General features: G+C 42.7%; 1 protein-coding gene across 8 annotated transcripts in view; it reads left to right on the top strand.

Moving 5' to 3' along the window:
• Positions 1-3,330: 3,330 nt before the first annotated feature.
• Positions 3,331-27,926, top strand: part of KIF13B (kinesin family member 13B) — a 191,821-nt gene continuing 167,225 nt past the window's right edge. For all 8 annotated transcript variants that reach the window (XM_042848909.2, XM_042848907.2, XM_005290653.4 and 5 more), the window contains exons 1-2: positions 3,331-3,489; positions 11,812-11,905. In XM_042848909.2, coding sequence (XP_042704843.2) covers positions 3,435-3,489; positions 11,812-11,905 — 149 coding nt within the window. In that variant the 5' untranslated portion in view covers positions 3,331-3,434. The remainder of the gene's footprint in view (positions 3,490-11,811; positions 11,906-27,926) is intronic.

The following is a 27,926-nucleotide window of genomic DNA, read 5'->3' as shown; positions in this document are numbered from 1 at the left end:
CACAATCTTGGGTTTAGCAGGCTAATGCTCAAACCACTGAGCTATCCCTTCCCCCGTTGGGGTCCCAGTCTTCTGGATGGAAAGTATGCACTTAAAGTAAATCTTATTCTGAAACCATTTAAATCTGGGTTTCGTTTTGTTTTTGAGTCTCTATCATTCTGTTACAAAGCTTTATCCCTGACTTCCATGTTGAAGAGCTAAAGTATTACAATTCTAAGAGATTTTTTTTTCTGCCCTCCCTGCAATCTGGCCTTTCAGAGAGACAGAGAAAGAATCCTTTTTTTGAAAAAGAATAGAAACTACAGAGCTGTTCAACCATGACATTTAAATGAGTGAGATTTCAAGGCCTTGTATGCATTGGTTCCCAAACAGGGTTTTAAAAATGGATCTGGAAACACAGTTGAACTAGCTAATGTAGCTAGGATGTAACATTGTTAAAATCATCTTTAAATATCATTAGTGAAATGCTGGGTCTGTCTTCATTATAAAACATGTTGTGTTTGGACAGTGCGTGTCTTGGTAGTGCCCTGGCAGAATAACACAGATTGGTCCTTTTGCAAAGACAGACCTAATTCTTCTTCTAACCATATTATGGAACTTTATTATAGTCCCTGGTCTTTAACATGCTCTGTAACATGGTGATAACAGAGCTTGATGCCACAGACAATCTACAACAAACAATTGTTACATGGCCAAGGCAGTACCATGTTTTTATAATGTGTTCTCTTGATTTAGTAAATCTTGTAGTGTAGCCAGGCCCTTTTTTCTCACCCCTATCTCTAAGCAGCAGGCATATGCCAAAATATTATATCTCCAAACTATTAATTCTCAAACTTTTCCATTTCCCATATATTCTTTATATCGGTGTACTTCTCCTTAATACCTTTATGTAAAGGTATTATACACCATTTCTAAATCATTGGCTTCCCATGTTAAATATTACAATAAAAAAAACCCATATTTGTATTTGTAAAGATTTTTATGGGAAAACTCAGAAACTTTGCAAACCTCTCTGAAAGGTTCACTGGGATATTGCTGCTCCCAGATGGAGAATTTGTTTTCTAATCAAATAGGACTAGTAAAAAGAGCACACAGGAAGCACTTTATAGTCTATAATGTGCACGTTTCCTGGTGCTTGAAGGGAGTGAATATGAGGTGAAGCAGGGGAATACGGTGATATAAATAATTTATATTTTTACATTTATTATCATTTGCATTTCCACAGTGAGTAGGGGCCCTAGTCATGGACTGGGACCCTATTGGGCTAAGCACTATACAAAAACAGAACAAAAAGACGGTCCCTGCTCTAAGGAGCTTACAATCTAAGTATAAAACAAAAGACAACAGATGGATGTAGACAGACGGGGGAGTACAAGTAAACAATGAGACAGTATTGGTCAGCATAAGAGGTAGTGGTTTCTGCACAGCAACAGCCTAACCATTGTCATGTTTTTGTAGGCATCACAGCAAAGGAGAGTACCGAGGAGCGATTTGAAGGTGGATGATCAGGTGGCTACATACTACAGCCGTGGATCTCTAGCTTGAGGTGGGCAGTATGTATTATTATATAGCAAAACACAGAGAGGTGGAGCGACTAGTCCGAAATCAGGTGTGCAGCCACCACCACACCACCTGGCCCTTCCAGAGCCAGGGATACCACTCAGCAGCAGTTCTGACCTTCTCCCAGTCTCTTGTATCAATAACCACTAGACTGAATGTGTTTTCCAGAGCTGGGAACAGAACACTGTCTATTTAGGTATGTGCTAATATGGCTCTGTTCTTGTCTGAGCTCTTCACAAGCTTTCAAAAATACAAATAAGTTGATCACTCTTTTTTTTCTCTCTTCATCTTAGCCTGTAGGCAAAATAGCCTGATTAATTCAGAGGGGTTATTGCTTGCTTGCTTGTTTGTTTGTTTGAAGTGGGAGAGTTGTATGTGTCTGAAAAACTAACCGAGGAGAAGATAAATTGAGGAAATTTTGGATTAATGCAGAAAGTGGTATTGTTCTGATGTCCTGCTCCAACCAGTAAACTGTGCTCTCCCCCCAGAAGGAAGTACTAGTATTATCCATGTACTTTGTAGAAGGGTGACTTTCACTCTCCCTGGTATAGACAGGGAACTGAGATACAAAGGGGTGGAAAGGCTTGCCCAAGGTCAGTGCCAGAGCTAGGAATGGATAGGGTTACCATATTTCAACAATCAAAAAAGAGGATGGGAGGAGTCCCACCCTAGCCCTGCCCCCGTCCTGCCCTAGCCCCGCCCCTGCCCCTTCCACTCCCTCCCACTTCCCAACCCCCACCCTCCCCCCCACTCCTTGTCCCCTGACTGCCCCCTCCTGGGACCCCTGCCCCTAACTGCCCCCCAGGACTCCACCCCCTACCTAAGCCTCCCTGCTCCTTGTCCCCTGACTGCCCCCTCCTGAGACCTTCCCCCCATCCTAACTGGCCTCCTAGGACCCTGTCCCCTGACTGCCCCCTCCTGAGACCCTCCCCCCATCCTAACTGGCCCCCTAGGACTCTATCCCCTACCTGTCCCCTGACTGCCCCCTCCTGAGACCCTCCCCCCATCCTAACTGGCCCCCTAGGACCCTACCCCCTACCTGTCCCCTGACTGCCCCAACCCTTATCCACACCCCACCCCCTGACAGACACCAGGGACTCCCATGCCCCATCCAACCACTCCCCACCCCCTGACAGCCCCCCGCCCAGAACTCCTAACCCATCTAAACCCCTCTGCTCCCTGTCCCCTGACTGCCCCCTCGTGGGACCCCTGCTCCTAACTGCCCTCCAGAACCCCACCCCCTACCTAAGCCTCCCTGTTCCTTATCCCCTAACTGCCCCCTCCTGAGACACCCCCCACCCTAACTGCCCCCTAGGACCCTACCTGTACCCTGACTGCCCAAAACCTTATCCCCACCCCCAGACAGACCCCCCCCCGCGAACTCCCGACCCATCCAACCCTGCTCCCTGTCTCTTGACTGCCCCCTCCAGAACCTCCCTGCCCCTTCTCCGACCCCCTGGCCCCCTTGCCGTGCCGCTCAGAACAGAGCGCTGCGGAGCGGCGCGCTGGGCAGCAGGGGAGGGGGAGCAGGGGGAGGAGCTCCAGCCTGCCGGAGGCCCGAGGCGAACGGCCCAGAAGGCAGGGGCACCACCTAATACGGTCCCTGCATCCTCAAGGGACTACATGTCCCAGCATGCAACGCTCTACGTTGAGTCACAGGGACGCGCGGGACTACGCTTCCCAGCACGCATCACGTCCTCCTGACCCTCGCGGCCCGAGGCGTGGCGCGTTGCCCGCTGGGGGCTGTAGTCCCGTTCCCTCCCGCATGGAGTCCCGAGGCTCCTCCCTCCGCTTCCCCCTGCCGGCAGGGTGTCCCGTGCCTCCTTGGCAGACGGAAGCCGAGGAGGAGGGAGAGTCGGAGGAGCGGCGACGGGATGGGTGACTCTAAAGTGAAGGTGGCGGTGCGGGTCCGTCCCATGAACAGGAGAGGTGAGTGCAGCCCAGCCCAGCCCCCTGCGCGCCCGGCCGAGGGGGGAAAGGGAGAGAAGTGGGGAGAGCCACCGACCGACCCTGCTCCCTGCCCCTCGCTGAGGGGGGAGACGCTGACTAACAGCCTCCCCATCTGAGGGGCGGGGGGAGACATCGACCGACCCCCCCCACCCCTCCTCTCTGAGGGGGGGAGAGACAGTGACGGGCCAATACCCCCCCCCACTCCCCTCGCTGGGGGGGGGAGAGATAGTGACTGGTCGACACCCCCTGGGGAGAGAGAGAGAGAGAGAGACCCTCCCCCCGACTAATTCACGCCCCCCCTGTAACCACCCCACATTTCTGTCCTTTATGAGTCTCATTCCTTCTAAGGTCTCCCCCTTCGTAATCTTCCTCTCTTCTCTTCCTGCCTCCATAGAATCCCCCACCTCTTGCACCCATTTTACAATGGGGCTCCTTCCTTGTCCCTTCACTTCCTTCCCACTCAGATTTCTTCCTTCCCTGTCCCCCCCATCTCAATCTCCCCCCCCCCCCATCAGCTTTCCCTTCTCCCTTCCACGAAATGACTCCTCCCCCCACATGTGAGAGTGACCCAAAGTGTCCCAGACTATGGGGACATGAGGATAAAAGCAGCTGGAAGAGGAACTGTGAATCGATGGGGGAATTTTTAAAAATAATACACCCCATAGGCAAGTTTCAATTACAGACTGGGTATTTTTCTTTTACTTTTTTTTTTTTTAATCAGAAAAATTCAGTTGCTGCAGCTGGTCAAGAAACAAATTTACAAAAGGAAATATAGCATTTAAAAAAGTCAGGAAATAAATTGAGGACAAAATATACACGCACACACAATTAGTATCTCAATACAACACTTCTGATTCACCTGAAACTTACTGTAATGAACAGTGAGGTAATGCCAGGTTTGTGTACTACTGAGGTAAATGAGGGTTGCCCATCAATGTTGCAATTGAGGTATGTGTTATGTAATCTTAAAGTCTGACTGTCTTAGGGCTCATCCTCTGGTAACACTTTAAAAGTTGTTCTTGTGGTTTTATTTTTTTAATAAACCTAGCGGCACGAGAGTGATTTTTAAAAACCTGTGTTGTAATTTGCATTTCATTTTTAGTAACATTAGTATGAATCTTGGGAGGTCTTTGGATGTGAATTGAGAAATAGTCTGAATTCTGTTTAGGGTCATTGCTCATGACCCCCAAAAGGAGACTTTAAAATATTATAAACCTGTTGCTGACTGACTGTAGACACTTAACCTTTGAAATATTCTTGATGTCTGCATGCTGTTATTGTCTTTGGACTGTAAATTCCTCAGGGCAGGGAGCTTTCTGCTGTAGATCTATAAAGTGGCATATAAATCTGTGTTACACTTCTAGGCATTGTATAAATAAGTAGTAATAGGTTATTTGCAGAAGAAGTACAAGGATTTCTGTGCTGAAAAGGTTACCATTTTATCTGTAAAAAGAACAGGAGTACTTGTGGCATCTTAGAGACTAACAAATTTATTAGAGCATAAGCTTTCGTGGGCTACAGCCCACTTCTTCGGATGCATATATTTGCGGATACAGACTAACACGGCTGCTACTCTGAAACCTGTCATTTTATCTATGGTACTATTGGACTGAACGAGCTCCCATTATAGCTAATGGGAATTGGATTGGGCCCCATATAAATAACTACATCTGCCTCCTTGCAAGACAGGTTTACCACACTAACTGCTTGCATTGAAGTGGGTGTTTGAGTAAACATTCATTGGTCCACTTATGTTGCTCATTTGTTGCATTTTGGCTCAGATTGCATCCCAATACTATAAACACTTATGTGCGTAATCTCATTGAGTTCTGTGGAACTACTCACATGAGTGAGGACCTGATGGTGGTCTGGGCAAGAACCATATCTTCGTTGTTGTATATTTAGCAACTAACATAATGAAACCCTGAACCTTTTTGGGGTGCTACCAAAGTATCTAATAATAATTATTATGATTGCTATTGTTCACAGCTGTTTCCTTCAATTGACTAGAACTATGTTGGGGTGTCTTGGTTCCAATGTAATTCTTTTTACTAAAGAATATTCACAAGCTCTCAATTTCATCATGATGCCAATCTGTAACTTCAAGTGAAGTGACATTTATTTTTGTGGTAGCTAGGGTGAGTGCTTTGCTTTACTTCACTTTATGAAAGTGTGTGATGTGATCCAGTTAAATGTCAACTGGATCCATAAAAACAAATAAGGGAAATCTAATGGCAGACAATTTGAACTCTTAAAATCTATTTTTACACTTCTGTCTTCAAGTTTATTTTTTGTTCCAAATAGTATTGATAGATGGACTAAATGTGTTTGATTCATATATAAATCCTTTCCGTTATCTAGTGATGTACTATACCTATATATTAGTGTAGAGGGATCTTAACTATAGCATACCCTTGTTCATCTTAACAACGACCTTAGCTGGAGAAGATGGTTTAGTGATCTCTGCTTCAAATTTGAAGTACCTAGATTCCTTGGAACCATATGTTTAAATCTCTGTCATGTTATCTCAGACCTACCTCTTTCCAAGGTAGATAAATTGAGTACCACCCAGCATGTTGAATGTAAGAACAAGGATTCTTGCTTCAGCTTGGATATTAAGACCTTCTTTTCAAGAGAAGGAATTTTCCTTAGGGCTTGTCTACACTGGCAATTTACAGTGCTGCAACTTTCTCGCTCAGGGGTGTGAAAAAATACCCCCCTGAGCACAGCAAGTTTCAGCGCTGTAAAGCGCCAGTATAGACAGTGCACCAGCGCTGGAAGCCATGGCCCTCATGGAGATGTGGTTGTTTTTATAGCGCTGGGAGAGCTCTCTCTCAGCGCTCTGCCGCGACCACACAAGCCACGTTAACGTGCTGCCGTGGCAGTGTAGACTAGCCCTTAGTGTCCTTGCTGTATATTTTCCACTATTATGCAATGTCCTGTGCACCAACTTTCTGTTGCCCTGCACTTTGGAGGTGGTTGCATTTCCACTATGTTATGTGTATATTGTTTGTGAAATGTTCTGGATGAAAGGTGCTACAGAAATATAAATGATGTATCTGAGAATTGACATTTATTATGCATGATTAATCTTATTGTTAGAGCATAACTAGTTTCACAAATGAAGTGGTAAATGTCACATCTTGATGACAGGTATCAGAGGGGTAGCCGTGTTAATCTGGATCTGTAAAAGCAGTAGAGAGTCCTGTGGCACTTTACAGACTAACAGACGTATTGTATCAATGTAGCATAGATAGAGAAGGGGCATGAGTGGACGAGAGCTGAGGAAGCATTGTTCCAGGTCAGCCATAAAAATGTTGGCATATTGTGGGGCCATATGGGTGCCCATGGCGGTGCCACTGGTCTGGAGGTATATATTGTCATCAAATTTGAAATAGTTGTGTGTGAGGATAAAGTCACAGAGCTCAGCAACCAGTTGTGCTGTGGCATCATCAGGAATACTGTTCCTGACAGCTTGTATTCCATCTGTGTGTGGGATGTTTGTGTAGAGAGCCTCTACATCCATGGTGGCTAGGATGGTGTTTTCTGGAAGGTCACCAATGCACTGTAGTTTTCTCAGGAAATCGGTGTCACAGAGATAGCTGGGAGTGCTGGTGGTGTAAGGTCAGAGTAGAGAGTCCACGTATCCAGACAGTCCTTCAGTGAGAGTGCCAATGCCCGAGATGATGAGGCGTCCAGGATTTCCGGGTTTGTGGATCTTGAGTAGTAGATAGAATAACCCCGGTCGGGACTCTAAGGGTATGTTGATTTGTTCCAGACAATACGTCTGTTAGTCTATAAGGACGCTTTGCTGCTTATCTTGATGTCAGTATGTGAAGAATAATACATTTTACTCTCCATTATCCTTTTAAAAGTGAAAGGTTAGAGTATATTAATATTAAACTCTCATAGTGTAAACAATAATAAACCCGGGGATCACTGTGGAAAACTATGCAGTGACACATAGATAAAGCATGTGGTTCTAGTTTGTTTCAGCTTGCTTAAAATATAATTGCATCACTGAGAAATGCTTGTAATTCCTTGGGTGTGCTTAGCATTTACTCTCAAAGGGGGATAATAATTATGAGTATGGCTCAGATTTTGTCACAGATATTTTTAGTAAAAATCATGGACAGGTTTCAGTCAATAAACAAAAATTCAGGGAAGCCCGTGACCTGCCCTTGATTTTGACTAAAAATATTCCTGACAAAATGGGGAGGGAGGAGGTTCCGGCTCCCAAAGGGACTCTGGGGCCCGCCCACCCGCCACAGCTGGGCCGCTTCGGGCGGGGAGGGGGGGACCTGCTGTCCGCTGGGGCTGGGAGCTCCGGGGTCCCTCTGCTGCCCTGCAGTAGGAGCTGCTGGGAGCCTGCCGACAGCAGCAGCTGAGAGCTACGGTGCTGCTTGCTGACAGTTCTAGCCCCAGGCAGAAAATGTCACGGTTGTCTCTGGAAGTCACAGATTCTGTAACTGCTGTGACCTCCTTGACATAATCGTAGCCTTAATTCTGAGCAATCACAGTTGAGTCAAATGTGTATACTGCAAAGGCAAATACTTTGTTAAACTAAGTAAATGTACTTTTAAGCCTAGTTTTGTATGAGATTACCTTGATGTTTTGGCTTTATGTTTACTTGATCATTTTGAAGTCAACAAATGATCAGATAAAGTCAAAGCGTAAACTCTGCTAAAACTGGTTTCTGGTTAGCATGTTTATGGGAGAGTAAACACCATTGCATTACGATTTGAGTGTAACTTTAAAGCAGCCATTACTTCAATGGAGCAGAGCAGTTTTGTAGTCTTGCACTCTATACTTCCACCAGCGTACTTGCTGGATCAGAAACTTTCCAGACTAATTAATTTACTTAAAATATTTGTGCAATGAACAGTAGATGCAGCAGCAGAAATATCTGTAAAAAAGAATGCACCGCCACATGGAATGCCTTTATGAGGAACATTTGGCAGGCTCTCTTTTCTTGTATATCAGATTAAGCAGCAGAAGACAAAAGGAACACTTCCCATGGGTTTTCAACAACTTGTCATTAATTCTCGTGATGTCGAGCGTCTCTTTGAGTTATAACTTCTCTAGCTGATGTGATCGCAATACAGTATTGTGCTCTTCCTGATGCACTCATACATATTAAACAATCTATAATTACTGCAAACTGAAAATTTTATGAATTGTACTTACACAATTATATAGCAGAGGAAACTTGAAAGAGGACTGTCTAGAAATAAAGACCTGTTAGGTTGAAGGGACATATCACCTTAAATCACACTGCTGTCTGTTTTAAATAACTGTTGTACAAGGAATGCCTACATTTGCTATAACTTTGCTCAGATTTTTTTCTTCTTAGTTTTGTTTACTTTGTGCAGTTGACAGTACTTCGTATATCATCAGTTGGTTTTCCCTTTGTTGGCCTTTCACATAGCAAAGGGAAGAAATAATGACTTTTCAGATTTTTCTAAAACAGAAGATGACAGAGAGCATATGTGGTATCTGAAACTACTTTCAACATTAAAAAAAAAAACACCCTAATTTTTAAGATGATGGTGCTTCTTTAAAATAATTTTTAAAACATTTTTTGTGTTGTAAAACTTCAAGATTAAAAATAAATGCTTTCAAAACTCTTCACATTTAATGTTGTTTAGATTTCTGCATTTTTCTCAGCTTGGACAAACTTTAGTAAACAAAAACCTAACTTCACATTTAGGTCCTCATGCAGTAGCATAATACCACAACATACAGTTGTAAACTTTGCAGAGCAATGTTAATCTGTTTTAAATTGGAAAAAAGAAATTCCACTGGCATTTTAAAAAAAATAAATCAGGTAAAACTTCTGTTGGTCTCAAACTTTGTGAAAGCTTATTTTGAACTTCTATTTCGGGCCAAATTTGACGTAGCAGAAAAATTAAAGCTTTAGTTATTTATACAGTTAATACCATTTTCATGTTTCATAGTTTTCATACTTCAGTTATTCAGTATAAACCACATAAAATACACCTTTTAGTCATTTTAGCCAACAGATTTCCTAAAACTGAAATGCTTGTTTTAAAAGGCAACATAACTCCTCAATCTTGACCAACATTTTGATAAATTGCAGGCATACAAGTTTTACTTTAGCATCTCACTTTTCCTTAGAATTATCACAAAGCACTTCTTACAAACTGTATATTAGGATCACTTTGTCTACCATTGAACTATAGCCACCTCAGAGGTAGCTGTTTAAAAATACCCTACATCAGTATGTAATAGTTCAGAAATTTCCATATATGCCTGATTTCTTTGGGTCCCAGATCCAATCTGTAAAATCCCCTGAAAGTTGTATCTGCCTTAGAACTGGTAAGTTAGGTGTGGGCCTAAAATGGTATTTATCTACAAAATTTGAGGTGAAATTGGACATGCAGTTCCTTAATTTTCACCCTAAATAAAGAGGTAGAGTTGACATAACCCCACAAAGTCTTTGGGCTAGTCACAGGGCTAAAAGCATAAGGCTTGTGTGTGGGATCTCTTATAAGACTCATAAGGGTCGCCAGGAGGTTGATGCACTTAGGTGAAGCCCCACTCCAGTGCAGCTCCTCAGGTCTTCTTCTAATGATTTTAAGAAGATGAATGTCCCCTCAAGCACACCTTGAAGGAATCAAGAAAAAGGTGTGGAGAGAGGAAATGCCCACCATTTTCCTTCATGCCTGAGTTGCACAATAGGAATTCATTCATTCAAATGAAGCTAACATACTGGCACATGTGAGTGGTGAGTGCACATCATCTAACAGTTATTCACATGACTTTGTTAAACACCTGATGCAAATCCAAAAGGTAAATTTGGATAGGTGGCAAACATACTTTTGATTTCTTTTGTTTTCAGGGTAGATTTCCCATCCCCATGCTCTGCAGCTCTGAAATAGGCTTTTGTTACTCTATAGTAAATATTTTCCAAGATGATGAAACTGTGAAGTCTCCAAAATTAATCAGCCGATTACTGTATCCTGGTAGTATTCTTCTGCCTTCAGTGAAACAAGTGGTTGTTGATTGTGCTTCCCCAGTTAATGCTGTATCTAGTCCCAGTAGATCTGGTAGCATTAATCAGTATTGCCAGCCCCAAGCAGTCAATCAAGAGTCAGTCTTTAAAAATAATCACAAGATTGGTTTAAAAATCGTGAGACTTTAAAAAAATTAGTTTTTGCTCTTTGCATTCTGGTGTCTGAGCCTTCACATCCGTCATAGGGTTTTTTTTAACCTGTTTGTGATAAGGTAAAAAACAAATCTATTCATAGATGGCTACATGGAAAATGAAAGAAACCTGCGTCTACTATGTTACTTTTGTAGTGCCCAGAAGTGTGTTAGGTGTTTCACAGAATAACTTGAAACACATGGTCCTTGCCTCAAAGAGTTTACAGTCTAAATTTGAGATGTTATGTAAAGAGTGGAGGTGGGGATGAGGATTACAGTAAACATGGTTAGTCAGTTTAGGCATGAACACATCTTGGTGACTCAACTAAGGTTTTTGTAGCATGTAAAAGTGAGGATATTCTGCTCAGGTTCTTATTCAGCTTTCATAATCATAGTATCTGAGCTTCTTTCAGAAGTGATTTAAGCAGTATGATTAGTATCTGTCATGACTATAGAAAATAATACTATTTACTCATTTGGGGCCTTGTAAAAGTGGATTTTCTAGATCTAGTGTCATAATATTGCTCCCATTTCACCCTATCGACGACTCCACCTGTTGGTGAGTAAGCACTTCAGTCTTGCTTCACTTCTACCAAAAACTAGTTTCGGTACTTGAGGTGGAGAGTATTCCCATACTCTCCTAACAGTTTTATTACTCACACCAGCTAGCCTATTACTTTCAGGGATGTCACCCCTCTTGTCTCTAGTAGTTGGTCTGGAATCTGCTGGTGTCTCAGTGCTGGCAACTGGCACGAGATCTCTGTGTCACACCAGTGGATGAGTACATAACTGGAAACTTGCCTCATACTAGGGCCAGCCTACCCCCTGACAAGATATGTGAAACTGACAGCATCAAGGAGAGCTGCCAAGGTGGTACCATGCTAATAGTTACTTCCCTAAAAGAAGCCTTGTATTGCCTTTGACAAAACTTAAATACTACTTTCATTTTGAAAATAATAAATGCTTTTAAATCAGACTAAATCAATCACAATAGAATATCTCTGGCACTGAAGTTTAACACTAGTTCTCTTTTTATTGTGTGGCTAGTGGGGAGCTTGGTGGCTAGAGGAAGCAATGGTACATAAAATCTGGTACATTAAGAATAGCATTTGACACTTTTTTGTTTCTTTATAGAGTTTGATCTGCATACAAAATGTGTGGTGGATGTGGACACAAACAAGGTTATTCTTCACCCTGTAAACACCAATCTTGCAAAGGGAGATGCCAGGTAAGACTTTTAAACTAAGCAGCACTGGTCTAGTACATTAGGTATGGATCTAGCAACTGGGAGATTTTGGTTCCTGCATGTGATCTTGGGCACATTTCTCAAATTCTCCATCTTTAAAATGAGGCCAATAATGTGTACCCATCTCAGTAAGATACTCTTGAGATCTACAGGTGATTCTAGAGTGAATACTTGCTCACCACCCTTCCCTAACTAATATTTCAACCCATAATGCCATTAGTTACCTTTTCATTTATTCATTTCTGTACTCCTGTCTGCATTGTTTTAGATGTGACAGCTGATTTCAGAGCAGGTCAAAGTCTCCCTCATTTTTGGAGGAAGGAAATTTGCTCATACTTTTTTACCCAACTGTGCTTGTGTCTGGTCAGTAAGGGAAAGGACATGCAGGCATATTGGAGAGATCTATAGCTATAATAGGTGCCTAGATATTGATGGTATTAGATGCATTAGGAATGTTTAGCATGGAGATGACAGTTGAAGGCAGGGACTAACTTTTGTGTAGAAAATGGCCAAGAGACTGCAAATTTATTAACTCCTAAATGCCAAAGGTCCTGTTGATGTTTGAAAGAGGGGGAGAGTTACTAGCTTATTTCTTGTTTGGTCTCAGGAGAAGAAAGGAGAAACAGAAAACAAAGTGGGCTGAAAGAAAGAAGGGTGAAGTATAGAGAGAGACCAGTGAAAATGTACTGAAAATAATACAGCAAAAGAGATGACATTATCCATTTATTTAAAAAAAGAGCAAAAACAGGAGTTAGGAAGTATATTGATGCTAGGAAGGTAAGGAAAGAATAACAGGTGAAAATTGTAGTTCTTTACATTTCAAAAAACTTACTTAAAGTTGGTTGACAGTGTTAAATACAATGCATAACTACTTTTTCCTTAAAATTACAGTGGTTTGAGGAGTGTAGTGGCACAGTAATTCATCCTGTCCTGTAGACTTAGTCTTTGGGCTAGAAGATGTCAAGTAAACTTCTCAAGCCCTAAGTAGCATGTGGAAAAGTGAGGCAAAAGGAGATTAAGGAGACCCTATGCAAACTTCCACTGATGTCAATGAAGAGGCTTCTACTGAAGTCAGTTGAAGCTGGTTCAGGCCTTTTGTGACTTGCCCGAAGTCAAATAAGAAGTCTGGCAGAGCTAGGTATAGAACACACATTATTTAGCTCATAACTCCAGTCCTCTGCTCTAGCCACAAGACCAACTAATTCTGTCTCGAAAGTTGTCTAAACTGTTCATGTAAAGTAGTGGGTAAGGAACATGTAGTTAAAATACATGTTGTGGGTGGGGAATTCAGTCACGTGGTGGAAGTGCTTTCACTTCCCTGGACTGAGTCAGCTCACTAAACAACGGGCAAAGTTCAGATTTGCTAGACTGTTATATTGGGATTACAAGGTGTGTATCCCCTGTGAAAGGAAAACTAGCGTTCCTCCCACTTCTAAGTAAATAGACTGAAGGCCTAAGTACAAAACTGAGAACCATATAATTGGAGCAAAGCCACATGGAGGTTGAGGGTGTGGAACACAGTAGCTCATATTCATTGTTGTTTTTTTATGGATTACGTGGCTATCTCATCCCTGTCCTTTACCTGTGACATTGGCCAGTCTGATTAAAGCTCTGCATTACACATCTCTCCATCCACAAATGTCAGAAAATCTGGTACTGTGGCCAAGTCAACAGGCAAGCAAGTATTTTCCATTTCCCAGTTTCCACAGTCTGTGAAATGTAACAGAGGGTCCTGTGGCACCTTTAAGACTAACAGAAGTATTGGGAGCATAAGCTTTCGTGGGTAAGAACCTCACTTCTTCAGATGCAAGATTCACTTGCATCTGAAGAAGTGAGGTTCTTACCCACGAAAGTTTATGCTCCCAATGCTTCTGTTAGTCTTAAAGGTGCCACAGGACCCTCTGTTGCTTTTTACAGATTCAGACTAACACGGCTACCCCTCTGATACTTGAGTCTGTGAAATATTACTTTAGGGACAAATACAGTCCTGCATAACTGAAAAGGGTAGCATAGAGTCAGAGAAATTTGGCTGTGGCACGAGGTTGAGGGAACGTATCTGTATCTAGCAGATTTATATCAAAACATCTGCACTGTCCCTACATCCTCCCCACACAAATTCCTCGAGGCCAGGCCCATGAGTTTGTGGAAAATTCCTCACTGCTTTTTTCAAGTTTTAGGTAGAAGATTTCAGGCAGTAACGAAAATTCAGTTGATAAGATGTCCTAGTCTGGGATAAGGGTCCGTGAAGTGAGGTTGTACATGAACAAGGCAATTTATAATTCAGTTACTAGTAACTCTTGGGATCCTTGTATTCCGTATTAAAGGAGGCTTTCTCCCCACTTGCCTTTCCCCTGCATCACAAAATAATCAACTGTAGAGTTTGGAAGGTTTGACTCCCTTTTATTTGTTTTATTTTTTATTTTATTTTAAACATTAAACAATCCAGCAAGTCAACTATTTTGTCTGCTTTATGGCTTTACTTACATATGACTGGATGTTCAGTGACTAATCTTTTAATGATACTCTAGATTTGTAAAGCAAAACTTCATAGTTCGGCGTGTTGTTTAAAAGAAAAGTTGAAACTCCTGAGTTCTAGTCCAATTCTTAATGGATATCTTGAGAACTTGGACTTTAACATCTCTGCTTCTGTTTTTCCCCATCTTCAGGATGAATCTTGTATTTACCTACTTCATTAGAGATGGTGAAAATTAATGTATGCTAGTCAAATGATTTGAAAGCCTTAGATGAAGTGTGTCTGACTCTGTGTGTTTCTGAACAGGTTACACCTTGAAGACACTTATTACCCCTGCTAGCCTTCCTTAACCCAGGAGTGGTCTTACATGGGACAGAGAAATCAAGCCAGTTACTGTACTGAGTAGCCCTTATTATGGCTTTGCTGGTAGTGTCAGTAATCTGCTCATGTAAAGTAGATCAACTTCAAAATCTACAGAATAACCTCCAAGCTGGTATGCTACAGTACTAGCTCTAATCTTACTTTGGTTTTGTGTATGTTCTTCCTCCCTTGTAAAGAAGGAAGCTATATTTTATTTATATATGTATACACACCTGTTCCGTAATGCTGTCTGCAAAGGCCTACCAAGAACAACTTCTCTAAAGCTGCTGTCATAAAAAATGCTTTGCTATAAATCCTTAGAAGTTGATCTTCTGTCTAGCTCCTCCCATCTCCACACTTACAGCACTGCAGCGGCACAGCTGCAGCACTTAGTGAATACGCTACCTATGCGAACAGGAGAGCATCTCCCATCAGCATGGGTACTCCACCTCCCTGAGTGGCCATAGCTGTGTCGACCGGAGAAACCCTTCCGTTGACATAGCACTATCTACACTGGGGTTAGGTTCACAGGTGCTGACTTTTGTTTTTGCTGGTGGATTTCCCACCCCATCCTACGGCCCCACTGCCACTTGGCCTCTTCCAGCTCCTGCTCTGCCCCCTCCCCCGAGACTCCCCCAAGTGCCTCTGCTGCTCACTCCTCTTTGCCCTCTTCCCTGAGCACCTCCCACCCACTGTTCGTTCGTTTCTGCCCCCTCCTGCCTTAAAGACGAATGACAGGAGAAGGGGGCAGAGAGGAGCAAACGACCATGGCCTCAGGGGAAGAGGCGCAGCATGATGGGGCCCAAGGGGAAGAGGTCAAGCAGGGGAGGGGCCTCAGGGCAGAGTGCAGGCCAGGCAACAGGCCGGGGGTGCTGAGCACCTCCGATTTTTTCCGTGGGTGCTTGAGACCTGGGGCACCCACAAAGTTGGTGCCTATGGTTATGCTGATATAACTATGTCGCCTGAAAATCCACACCCCAGAGCGACGTAGTTATACCAAGATAAGTTCCTAGTGTAGACCAAGCCTAATTTTATCTTATGGAGCTGTTTGTGTTCTCTCTGTTGCAAAAGGTCAGAGCTCATATTTCCTCACCAACATAAAATTTTACAGTGCACTGCAAGCATTAGTCAAAAGTTTATTAGTTTGTGGTTGGCATGGGGGGAGGGTATGAATTCATTTTGATAAGGGTGAAAAGATAATATCTGCATAGCAACTGGGATGTCTGTAAGAACTAAGTTTTTGAATAACCCATAAATAGATAGCACTTCCTGAAGCTTTTAAGGCTTCTTGATTCTAGACTCTTCTGTTTTGTTTTTTTGTTTAGAAAACACAGTATTTAAAAATACTGAGATTATTTTTTTGAAAGCCTAGAAATTAACTACTTTTGACCAATTAGGGAAAAGGAGTTAAATTACAGGGCATAACTATAATTGTGTGTAAATGATAAACCCTTCGCTAATTTGCATAGTGGTCACACCCAGGGTTATAAACAAAGAGCGATGGTTGTAAATTACAGCATTTACTAAATCTGTCCAATAGAAGCCAGCATTACAAAGAGTATTGTACTTTATTTTATTTTATTTACCATGTGCCTTTATTAAGCGCTAAAAGTACTTTCAGATACTATGCATGTTCTTTAGTTCCAGTCCCTATTTATGGTTTTATAGTCACATTACTATTTTCAACCCTCCCCCCTCCTTCCCCATTATTGTATGACAGACTGACAAACAAGGGACCTTCCATGTAAACTGTGCAACTGACTACTTTATGCAGTTGCAAAAAGAAGAACAGGAGTACTTGTGGCACCTTAGAAACTAACAAATTTATTAGAGCATAAGCTTTCGTGGACTACAGCCCACTTCTTCGGATGCATAGAAGTGGGCTGTAGTCCACGAAAGCTTATGCTCTAATACATTTGTTAGTCTCTAAGGTGCCACAAGTACTCCTGTTCTTCTTTTTGCGGATACAGACTAACACGGCTGCTACTCTGAAACCTGTCATTTATGCAGTTGATGATTTTTGTATACAAACAAAAATGATCTTTCGGCTATACAAATATTAGGTAAAAACTGTTCAATTACAAGTGTAATTGACGGTGACCCTCAAATATCTAACAACCATCAAATATCTAACACTGCTCTTAGTAATAAATAAATTAATAAATTAAAAAAACATAAATCATGGCTTGTTTGTTTTTAGTGTTCAAAATGACAGCAGAGTCTGTTGCTAAGGAAACTGGGTTGTTTAAAGAATTTACACAATTTTCACTGTCCCCTAAGGATTTTCAGAAAGCTGAAGATGGAATCAGCTGGCATCTTACTCAACTCTGAGATTTTTTGCATCCTCAGTATGCATGTTTGGAACTCATGGGTTACCTCTCTTTCGCTCACTTGATAAGCAGCAGCCCAACCAATTATAAGCAAGAACGTTTAGTGCCTTTATAGGATTCTTCAGCCACTCACCTTCCGCAGATTTTTCTGAGGCAGATGTGGCAGCCCCTACAGAGACTTGAGCGGGTGATGGCAAACAATTATGGGCTACAGCCTTTGCCAGTAGAGATTCTTAACAGGCTCTACTTTGAAGAGCCATGGAGACATGGCAACTGGATCATTATGGCTACCACTAACCACTGGGTAATATCCCTTAGGAGATAAATCTTATCTAAGCGAACTTGACAGGGTATTGAGAAAGCAGAACTAATTTTCATGGAGCTCAGCAAACAGCCTAGCTGTTCTAGAGCAGGGTGAACTTTTCATAGACCGCAGATTTGAATGAGTGCCTGATTTAATAAGTTGGAGATGAAACAGTAGATAATCTAGTATGCTGAACTCTTCAACTCTTTCTCTGTGTTGGAACTGATTGATTTTTAATGAGGTTAAGAGCTCTTTGTTCCTGTTCCAGAAGAGAGGGAGATGGGGTTTTCCCCAGACCTGCTCTTTTCAGGTAATAAAGATGAGATGGTGTAAGAGATTGATGTATCAAAAGACCTGGTGCTGGAAAATAATGATCTTTGAGTCCAGAGTATTAAGTAGCATACAACCAAGAGTTCTGAAGGAACTACAGAGTGAAGTGGCTGAACTGCTAACTAAAATATGCAATCTGTCAAACTAAGTAGTCAAGGGGTGAGAAGTAATCACTGTCATAGGTTTAAAAACCAGCTAAGAGATGAGAGAGTAGGAATAAATGGTCAACTTTTTGCCATATTGAATATTGACATTGGGGTGCCCCCAAGACGCTATTAGAACCAGAATTTTACTTTTATGAATTACGTGGAAAACACCTGAATAATGAGATGCAAAATTTGCAAATTAGAAGAAATTATTTAGGCTAGTCTTGACTAGAGAAAACTGAGGAATTCCAGAGGGACCTAATAAATCTACGTGAACAAGGTAGCATGATGGCAGATGAAATTTTATGTTGACAAATGCAAACTAATGTAATACTCAGGGAAAAGGACCTGAGAAGTTCAATGAAAACATCTGCTCATTGTTTAACGTTGGTTTTAAAGGAATGTGAATATAGTGCCATTGTATTTTAAAAAAAAAACAGCAGTTCATCCTTGCCTAAAATAATGAAGTCTTCAGTTCTGGTCACTCCATCTGAAAAACTGAGCAGAAACTGGAGATTTCCAGAGTTGGGATGCCAAAATGATTAGAGACGCATACACGAAGATGAAAAATTGGGACTGTTTAGAGAGGAGATGGAATGATTTGTAAAATAATGAATGGTGTAGAAAAGGCAAAGTGTGACTTCTTATGTGCTCTCATAATATAAGAACAATAGGTCATTCAGTGAAGTAGTAGAAAGGCAACACAATGCATAATTACTCTGTAGATCTCATTGCCACAATATATCACTAAAGCCTAAAGCTTAATAGGATTCATAAAAGGATTATCTATTTATATTGATGATGGGAACATACACAGTTACATTAAGTAGGATGATTTTCTTTTAGAAAGCATATCAACCTCATGATTCAGGGCATAAGCCATGACCACTTGTTTCTTGAGGTTATGCAGAAGCTTCCTTTATTGGGCAGGTTCCATAACTATTCAGTATGTGGTTTCCTGAACTTTACTCTGAAGCATCTGGTACTGAATGTGGCCAGAAACTGAATATTGGACTAGATGGATGACTTGTCAGGTCTGGTCCTGCAATTCTTATGTTGCTGTTTGACCACAAGCTTGCTGGGGAAGGAAATGTTTCTGTGCCTGAAGATGAAAGGAGAACAAGTTACAATTTACAGCCTTTTTCTTTCCCCTTTCCTCCCTGTTGCTAGCTGTTGTTTTACTTTTGCTTGGGATGGCATCAATTCACAACTGATGTTCTGTGGGAGTAGAAACAGAACTTGTTAGTTAATTGGCTCTGTGCACATCAGTATGCTGTTGAGGAATTTCTTGCCTTATGGATGAGTGTTCATATTCACTTCTAAAGCTCCAATTGTGAGTGGAATGTATGAGTTACATATTCAGTTTAGTCTTACACTAAACAAGTCTTCATACTGTGTCTTGTAATATGAAAGCATCCACTAAGGAAGGACGTAGCATTTATGAAAAAGTTCCAAAAAATCCTGGACTGTGACTGGTTGGCCTTTTGACAATGAGCTGAGGGGAAGCCTGCAGCTTACAAGATCCATATTGGTGTACGGAGGGTGTGGAAATACAGCTAACCGGTAATTCTAGTAAGCAAAAAGAGCCTTGTGAGACTGATGTTTCCTGTATTACTAGTATTGCCTGTGTAGCTCTGTTGTCTGAGTGTTTGAAAACAGCATTTAACAGATGTGTTCAGTAAGATCACCTGGAGATCTTTCTTATGAAATTTTTTCATGCAAACTCTTGCTGACTTTTATAGATCAACTTCCTAAGCAAGCTTGAAGTTTAGCTGTAAAATAGTTCCTCTAATCCAGGCCTTTGTCATTTAAAATTATGACTTAACTATTTGAATGGTTGCACAGATTTTTGGCAAAACCAATTACTTTTTAAGTCAGTTATTAGTAGGACTTATTGTATTACAAGGCATATTAGACCTAAATTATGTAGCATATTTCCTGATTTATGCAGTAGAGCTGAACTGTATTTTGTACTCCAAAGGGATCTTTAATTTTACTGAAATAATTCTGACTGTGTGTATGTGTGTGAGAGAGAGAGAGAGAGAGATCGATCTCAAATGCCACGTGAATTCATCAAGAGCTTGTGTGGACTCCTGAGATGCTTGGGCACTGGATGGCAACTGACTACCCATTCTGCATGGAACTTAAGCTGGGTAAGTGTGGGGACAGGCAGAGTTAGAAGGATTTGAAATTCTATCTTGAAGACAGCAGGAGGAGGCTTCCAAGAGTATGCAACTGCCATCTAAGACTCATAAACCACACAGAAGTGGAGGTTCCACTCTTATGTGGTTTAGGAGTTGGACAGCATGGGAAGGTGGCTGCCATGTGAAACACCTACCACGTGCAGGAGTTGGACATTTAGGAGCTGTGCCAGAAAGGAAGTTCGTTGTTGTACAGAAAATGATAGGTGTCTATACTAAGGAACTAGAAGGTGGCAGTAACATGAGAATTTTTGTAGATTTGTGATATGTGGATTAATGTAGCATCCTGGCAAAAATGTAAATATATTCATCCATTTGGGAGGCTAAATAACTGCATAATGTCCAGGGCCTTAAGTATTAATTTGTGAAACTAGACAAATATGGTCATCACGTGACAGCCTGAGAGCTGTGTCTGGTGTGAGACATAAAACAAGGATTCAGAAATTCCTACAGTTGTCAGATGAAACCTACTATAGTTATTTTAATGTTCTTTTTTATTTTTAGAACAAAAAGTTGAAATGACATTTAAATGTGTGACTGGAATAAGAATCTTTTGGTTCTGCATTTGAAAGACAACCAGTTTGGGACTGAGAATGTAATCAGGCTGTAAAATAGTTTCATACTAACTCAAGACTAAAAGTGAAAATGCAGAAACTAATCAAAAACTCTTGCTATGGAGAAAATGTAATAAAGAGAACCTGTAACTATCCCTGCAGGCTTGTGTGTGCTTAATATAAAAAGAAACTGCTGTATTTTCTCAAGCAAAACATGAAATAAACTTAGTTAAAAAAATCAAATGTTACAATTATGTAAATGTCTAAAGGATAAATACGTTCTTCCCATCCCTCTTTCCTCCCCCCGGTTTGGCTCTTTGCTAGTCAATCTTCCCCTCGTTGTGACCATCCAAATCAGAGCTATGAAAAGCTTTGTAAATTCTATACTGTGGACTATAATGTAAGTGAAAACTGTTTTTAATTAGAGCCAGGTCTTTTGCACCTCTCAGCTCCCCTGTTTTCATAGCCCACTCCAGAGGAATTTGCATACTAACAGGGAGTTCTTAGGACTTCTGTGATAGCCAGATGTTCGGTTCACTAGATGCTTTTTCCATCAGACTATTTTTTTTTTTTTAGAACTACTTTCATGGGTATAACAAGCTCACCAGTTTCAATACTATATGCAACAGCCTGTTCCTTTCCTTCCTCCCACCTCCTTTAAGTTCATCTTCAGACGGGGAAGAAGTAAAATAATTTTAAAGAAATACTTCACTCCCCTAAAATATAGATTGCTGTAAGTTTTATATGCAGGTGTGCTCAGAACTGCATTTCTTTTGCACTTCAGTTTCTTTTCATTCTCTGGTTTGCCTGGAGTGCATAGATATGAATGAAATTTTGGCTTTATACAATGGAGGCAGTAACCTTATTTGGAATTAAAGCCTTTGGAAAACATTCTAGGGGCTAAGATGCAGTGAGTGACTAAGGGCTTGTCGACACTGGCACTTTACAGTGGTGCAACTTTCTCACTCAGGAGTGTGAAAAAACACCCCCCTGAGCGCTGCAAGTTTCAGCACTGTAAAGCGCCGGTGTAGACAGCACACCAGTGCTGGGAGCTATTCGCCTTGTGGCGGTGGTTTTTTTTATAACGCTGGGAGCGCTCTCTCCCAGCCCTATGCCACAACTACACAAGCCATGTTAAAGCGCTTTAACGTTGCTAGTGAAGACATGTCCTAAGTCTAGACTGTATTTAGTGTAAACGCTAACTAGACGTCACTGTATTATTGTGTCCATAATTAATGCGCTTGCAGGAACGTGAGAGACATTAATCTGCAAGGTGGTAGGGAGGTCAGCACCCCTAGTTTCTTATGAATTAGGTTTATTAATAAACAGATCAAAGTTCTGTATCATTTAGAAGAGATGTGAAAGAGTGAATAGTGGCCTTAAAGACGGATTTATAGAAAGCATTCCATATGTAAGGGTAGCATCAATGAAAGCATGTTGTTGAATAGAGATTAAGGTAAAGCAAAACTGTTTAACTTCTAATTTAGATTACTTACAGTACAGTGCTTGAGGCAGTGTTGTCAAATGGTTGAGTAGACAATTAGAAGTTAGGAATTCCTGGATTCTGTTCCCACCTGTGTCTTAGACTTGCTGTGACCTCAAATTCTAAATTCTTCATTGACATGACAAGCTATAAAAGTCTTGCAAAAGTGATTACATTAACCCTGTGTTTGTCAGGCTTAAAGTTTCGAAAAGGGCTGTAAGATCCTTAGTAAAAAGAGTTTTGGGGAAGGATATGCATTATGAAAAATGAAGCTTATTTTTTATTTATCACAAATTAGACTTAAAGTTTGTGATGCTTTAATGATTAATTTAGGGTGTTTGTGTCTCCAGACAAACAGCAACTAATTGCAATATAAATACTCTTATGAAGTTCAGGAGTACTTGTGGCACCTTAGAGACTAACAAATTTATTAGAGCATAAGCTTTCGTGGACTACAGCCCACTTCTTCGGATGCATATAGAATGGAACATATATTGAGGAGATATATATACACACATACAGAGAGCATAAACAGGTGGGAGTTGTCTTACCAACTCTGAGAGGCCAATTAATGTCTTATGAAGTTGTTTACTGTCTTCCTCTGTATCTGCATTCAGAGACCTATAGAATATAATAAAAACAATTCAAAAGGACACAGTTTACTTAAATCACATTGCTATTTGAAAGGATAAACCTAATAAGATTACTAGGAATAGCTGAAAAATTAGTTAGGATATCTCCATATATTATTATTTATTATATCTCCTAGAACTGGAAGGGACCCTGAAAGGTCATCGAGTCCAGCCCCCTGCCTTCAATAGCAGGACCAAGTACTGATTTTGCCCCAGATCCCTAAGTGGCCCCCTCACTCCTGCTGTTTGAAATGATCATGAGTGGCCGACATGAAGGGAAGCCCACGAGGGTCTTAAACCAACCCCAACATGACTGCATAGTTGCCATGGTGTTGTTTTTGACCAAGAAGAGTGTTGTCACTTGGCCACATACTAAACACAAAGCAAACCTGTAATGGGTGATTCCCTTTTAGCTTAATGTTGCTAACCCTTAAAAAGAAGACAGCTTGTAGCAGCTGTGAAGCAGAAGGTGATATCTGTTTTCAAAGGGGTTTTGTGTGTGTGCACGGTATCCTGAGACTTACTCCAGAGAAACGTTTTTTCCTCTCCCCAGTCCTCTCCTTTCCATTTCATCTGGATGGGATGATGCATAAATATCATAAAGCAGATTGTTTGTTTCTTTGCATTGCAGCTGTGCATAAATTGAAATTACTCATTCTGGAGGCACAGGATTTAGCAGATAGATGGCAGATGACATTAATATGTTTGAGCCCAACTATTTTGTGCTGTAATTATTTCATACCTGCAGAAACTACTTTACCGGTGAATGACCTCAAAACAGTGATGGCTCTGAGTCAGCGAATTGGTAGTGGGAGACTGAAAAAGTGCTTTCCTTTTTAATATGAATTTGCTGGTAGCATTAGTAGTGAATACATCCAGTTCCTTGCACAAGAAAAAGCGATCGGCGATCCCTCAAGGTCAAGGATGATCTCTTTCACAGGTTTTATTTTGTATGGGTCCTTTGGTGACTGAGGAGTTTGATCCTTGAGCCGCAGGCTCATTGGCAGATGTTGCAGGTGGTATTGGAAGTCAGGGTTGGGCCATGCAAGGCGATTTTTCTCAAAAGTGGACCTTTCTTCTCTGACAAATCTTTGCCAGTTATCCCTATCTTGGGCTACCGTCTCCCAGTGTGTGGTGTCGATGCCACATCTCTTGATGTTTATCTTGAGGATGTCTTTAAAGCGTTTCTTTTGGGCTCCGTGTTTCCTTTCTCCTTTGGTGAGTTGGGCGTACAACAATTGTTTTGGTGAGGGTACATCAGGCGTGCGCACACAGTGCCTGCTCCACCTCACCTGGTGCTGGATAATCAGGGCCACAACACTGAAGATGTTGGCCTCTGTGAGGACACTGACATTAGTGCAGCAATCCTCCCACTTTATGTTGAGGATCATCTGAAGAAAGTGCTGGTGCTTGGTGTCTCAGGTTTTTCAGGTGTTTTCTGAAACAAGTCTCACAGCTGTAGAGGAGAGTTGGGAATGCCACTGCTTTATAAACTAAAAGTCTAGTGTGTGTTCTGATGTTGATTGTTGAACACCCACCTGGCGAGACAGTCTGCCAAAGGCAAGGCTGGCACAGTGGATTTTGTGCTGAATCTCGGTGAATATATCTGCCCTCTGTGAGAGATGGCTACCAGGATAGGTAAAGTATTCTACGTTTTCCAGTTCTTCTTTGTTGATGTAGATCTTCCTTTCTGGGGCTGATGATCAACTGGGAGCTGGCAATTGACAGGGGAAGGGACCATGGGTGAGGAGGGGCTGGTGGGCGGAGCCGAGAGGTGGAGATAAGCCCTGGGCCAGCTGGTCGAGAGGAGTGAGTGGTGGAGAGGGAGGGGTCGGGGCAGTAGCGTAGCTGGGGGGGTGCAGGGGAAGCAGCCGCTTCCCCTCAGCACATTTTCCAAAAACGTCCCCTTAGTTAGGGGTTACCGTGGCGCCAGCAGGCGGGGCCCACGCTCCACTCTGAAGCTTGGCCTGCCGGGCCGGCGCTGAGTTCCTGCAGGCAAGGGGGGGCAGCACTACCGGAGGAGCCATGGGGGGGGGGGACGAGGCCGCGGGGGCGACGTGGCACGGCCGGAGGAGCCAACCAGGATGGCCCAGGGAACAGAAAGAGAAATAGAGCCCGGGCTTGCTCCCGCTCTCCTCTCTCAGCCCGTGCTTAGCATTACTCCTCCCCCCTCCCCCCGCTGCCGTAGTTGCAGGGTTATTTCAGGACACAGCCTGCCTCTCTTGCTCAGAAGCGTTGCTGAAGCCTGCCCGGCGTCTCCCGCACTCAGGCTGGCGTTGGTCAGGTGAGAGCTCTCCCTCCGTGCTTCCTTAGGGGCTGCCCTTTCTCCGCAAGTCAATTGCCCCAGAGACCAGGAGGAGGCGGCGGGGGGCGGCATGCACAGAAGTCTTTGCAAGCCAGCAATGAGCTGGGGGGCGAGGCGGACGGAGCTGCCAGTTGCCACAAGTGGTTCAGAAGCCCCTTGGGAGGGTGGGGGGCCCGGGATGCTGCCGAGCGCTGCTCCGGGGGGTGGCCCAAGACTCCAAGGGGGAGGCGGCGCGGCTGGAGGAGCGAGGGGGGGCGCAGCATGGCCACAGCGTGGCCGGAGGAGCCATGTGGGGGGGGGGTGGGGAGTGGAGCAGCCAGAGGAGGAGCCAAGGGGGGGGGCGTGTCCACAGGAGGAGCCGGGGGGGGGGGGCGCCTTTTTATGTTTGCGCCCCCTGCTCTTAGAACCTGGCTACGCCACTGGTCAGGGGGTGGATTGGAGCCAGCAGCTTGGGGCGCAGCACAGAAGCAGCGGGCCAGGTCAGGCCGGGGCCCCCTCCGAGCATGGGCCCAGTGCCATTGTAAACCTGGTATTGCTTTCCTTCAGTAAGGCATGGTGTCCTACATTTTTTCCTTGCCCTGTTAGTTTGTGGATCCCAAGTATCAAACTACTTCCAGTGTTGCTGTGTGGGTTTTTTTTTTTTTTTTCTTTAACTACACTATGAAGGCTGCCATTGGGTGTTTTATGGAGGCCAGGGGAATACAGCTCGAAGTTTTGCTGAGAACAGGGTTTTTATCTGGCAGATCATCTTACTGCTACCAAGGCTGGTATTAAATAAATTAGTGGCTTTGCGGTTTTTAGCTATCCATAGAGTGCTCTAGAACATTTTGGAATTGTGAGCTCAAATTGGTTTGTGAGGCTGTTTTCAGTAGGTTTCTACTGACTCCAAACTTTATCCTCTTGATTTGGAAAAAAAAATTAAAATATTCTAGGCTTTCTGGCTGCAGAGATAACCCTTTAAATGTAATGGCATTGTGAAAAGTGCCTTTCAGACAACTTTCAGTAAGAATGTATCAATTACGCATTGTTTGTCTCAGTCATTGTGCCAATATCTGTTGACATCCAGTGCTTACAGTTTTAAAGGATCAAACAACTTGCAACAGTTTGAGCCTACGCTGAAACAACACAAACAATTCTGGGACATGGAATCAAAGGAGAGAGAAGGGGGTGTGACAGTACTCACAGCTTGCTGGTGTTTGTCCACTAAGTCACATCACAGTTGTAAGTCTTCGAGTTCTATTTTTAAACTCCCTGGAAGGTTTATCTTGCCTCCAAATGTTCCTGGTTCTCCAGGGAATGCTACAACCACACTGTCCCCAAACAGTCCAACTTCAATTACTTATCTTTCGTATTGCTGTGGTCCAGGCAGAGCGTGTTTCTTCTTGTGAACAAATATTGCTGCCAAGACTCAAAATGTTCCTTTTTAGAGGCCTACTTAGGCAAAACTGTCAACCTTTCCTTCCAAGATTTCACAGCTGGTAATTCGTCTAGCAGCATTACAGGTGCTTTTCTTCACTTCCAAAGAAGCTCAGCTCGTTTTTCCTCTTGCACGGGCATGGGAAGGGCATGACAAGTTAATAGTTACTTGTTGGGGTTTTTTGTACACTCATTGTTAAGGCTGCGAGTTTGTCATGGAAAGTCATGGATTCCGTGACTTTTTGTGACTTCTGCGGTGTCTGGTGTGCCTGGCTCAGGGGCAGCTCAAGCAGCCCCTGTGCCAGGCGCACCAGTCTCAGGCCCCCGCGTTCTCACTAGCAGCAGAGTTTGGGTGTGGGAGGGGGCAGGGCTCTGGGTGGCGCTTACCTGGGGAGGCTTCCCGGAAGCGGCGACATCCCCCTCGCTCAGCTGCTAGGCGGAGGCATGGCCAGGCAGCTTTGCATGATGCCTCCGCCAAGAACGCTAACTTCGCAGCTCCCATTGGCCGGGAACCGTGGCCAATGGGAGCTATGGGGGGTGCTTGGTATTTTTAGTAAAAGGCATGGACCGGTCACGGGCCGTAAATTTTTGTTTCCTGCCCGTGACCTGTCCGTGACTTTTACTAAAAATACCCGTGACTAAAACATAGCCTTACTCGTTAGTGCCACTGTATCTTGAACCTTATTATATTAAACATTACTTTTATTTATTTTGACCAACGAGCGTGCGTGACATTCCTTGTGACTATACAGTGAACCAAGCCTGTAGATACAGTGAGTCAGTGCCTTGGAAGAACTTATGTACTGTTGTTTTTTTCAAGAAGAGTTAGTACAATGGATGTGGATTCATGCACTGTTGCTGAATGCCCTATGCAGGTGAAAAACAAGTCTTGGGTTGTGTGTAATTGACCAAGATTGCTTATTGCAATGGAAAATTTCTTTCTCAATTGCAGCTTGCTATGATGGAACAGAAAGCTGAATTGGAATCAATAGACATGCAGGTGATTGCAAAGCATGCCAATTGAGTGTTGCTTATCTGCTGTTATCAGTCATGGAAGACAGAATATAAATAGGAGGGTATGAAGTTGGTAAGAATGGCAAGATGATCTTATTCTTTCCCACCTTGTCCCATTTGCCGAGTGATACTAGTATCTTCCTATGTACCATTACCTGGGGCCTTATCAATTCCACAAAGAGGTTTTAATTCAGGATAATTGCTGCCATAATTTGGAATTCCCCACAGGGGTTCATATGTCTTCATGTATTGAAAATTACACTTTCAGTTTTCACAATAATAGGCTTCCAACATGTACTACTTTTTTCTAACAGTATATGTGAAACGGGTTCCTAATAGGGTGTGGTAATTACCTAATGTTGGACTGACGTATGCCATCCCTCTTTTTTTAAAGAAATTTGATTCTGATTTTTATCATATGCTGACTTTCTTTTGCTCTGATCTTGAAAAATGAG

Source organism: Chrysemys picta, chromosome 3, assembly GCF_011386835.1.
Source record: "Chrysemys picta bellii isolate R12L10 chromosome 3, ASM1138683v2, whole genome shotgun sequence".
In the NCBI taxonomy this organism is placed as follows: domain Eukaryota; kingdom Metazoa; phylum Chordata; order Testudines; family Emydidae; genus Chrysemys; species Chrysemys picta.
This window is presented reverse-complemented; position numbering and strand designations above follow the sequence as displayed.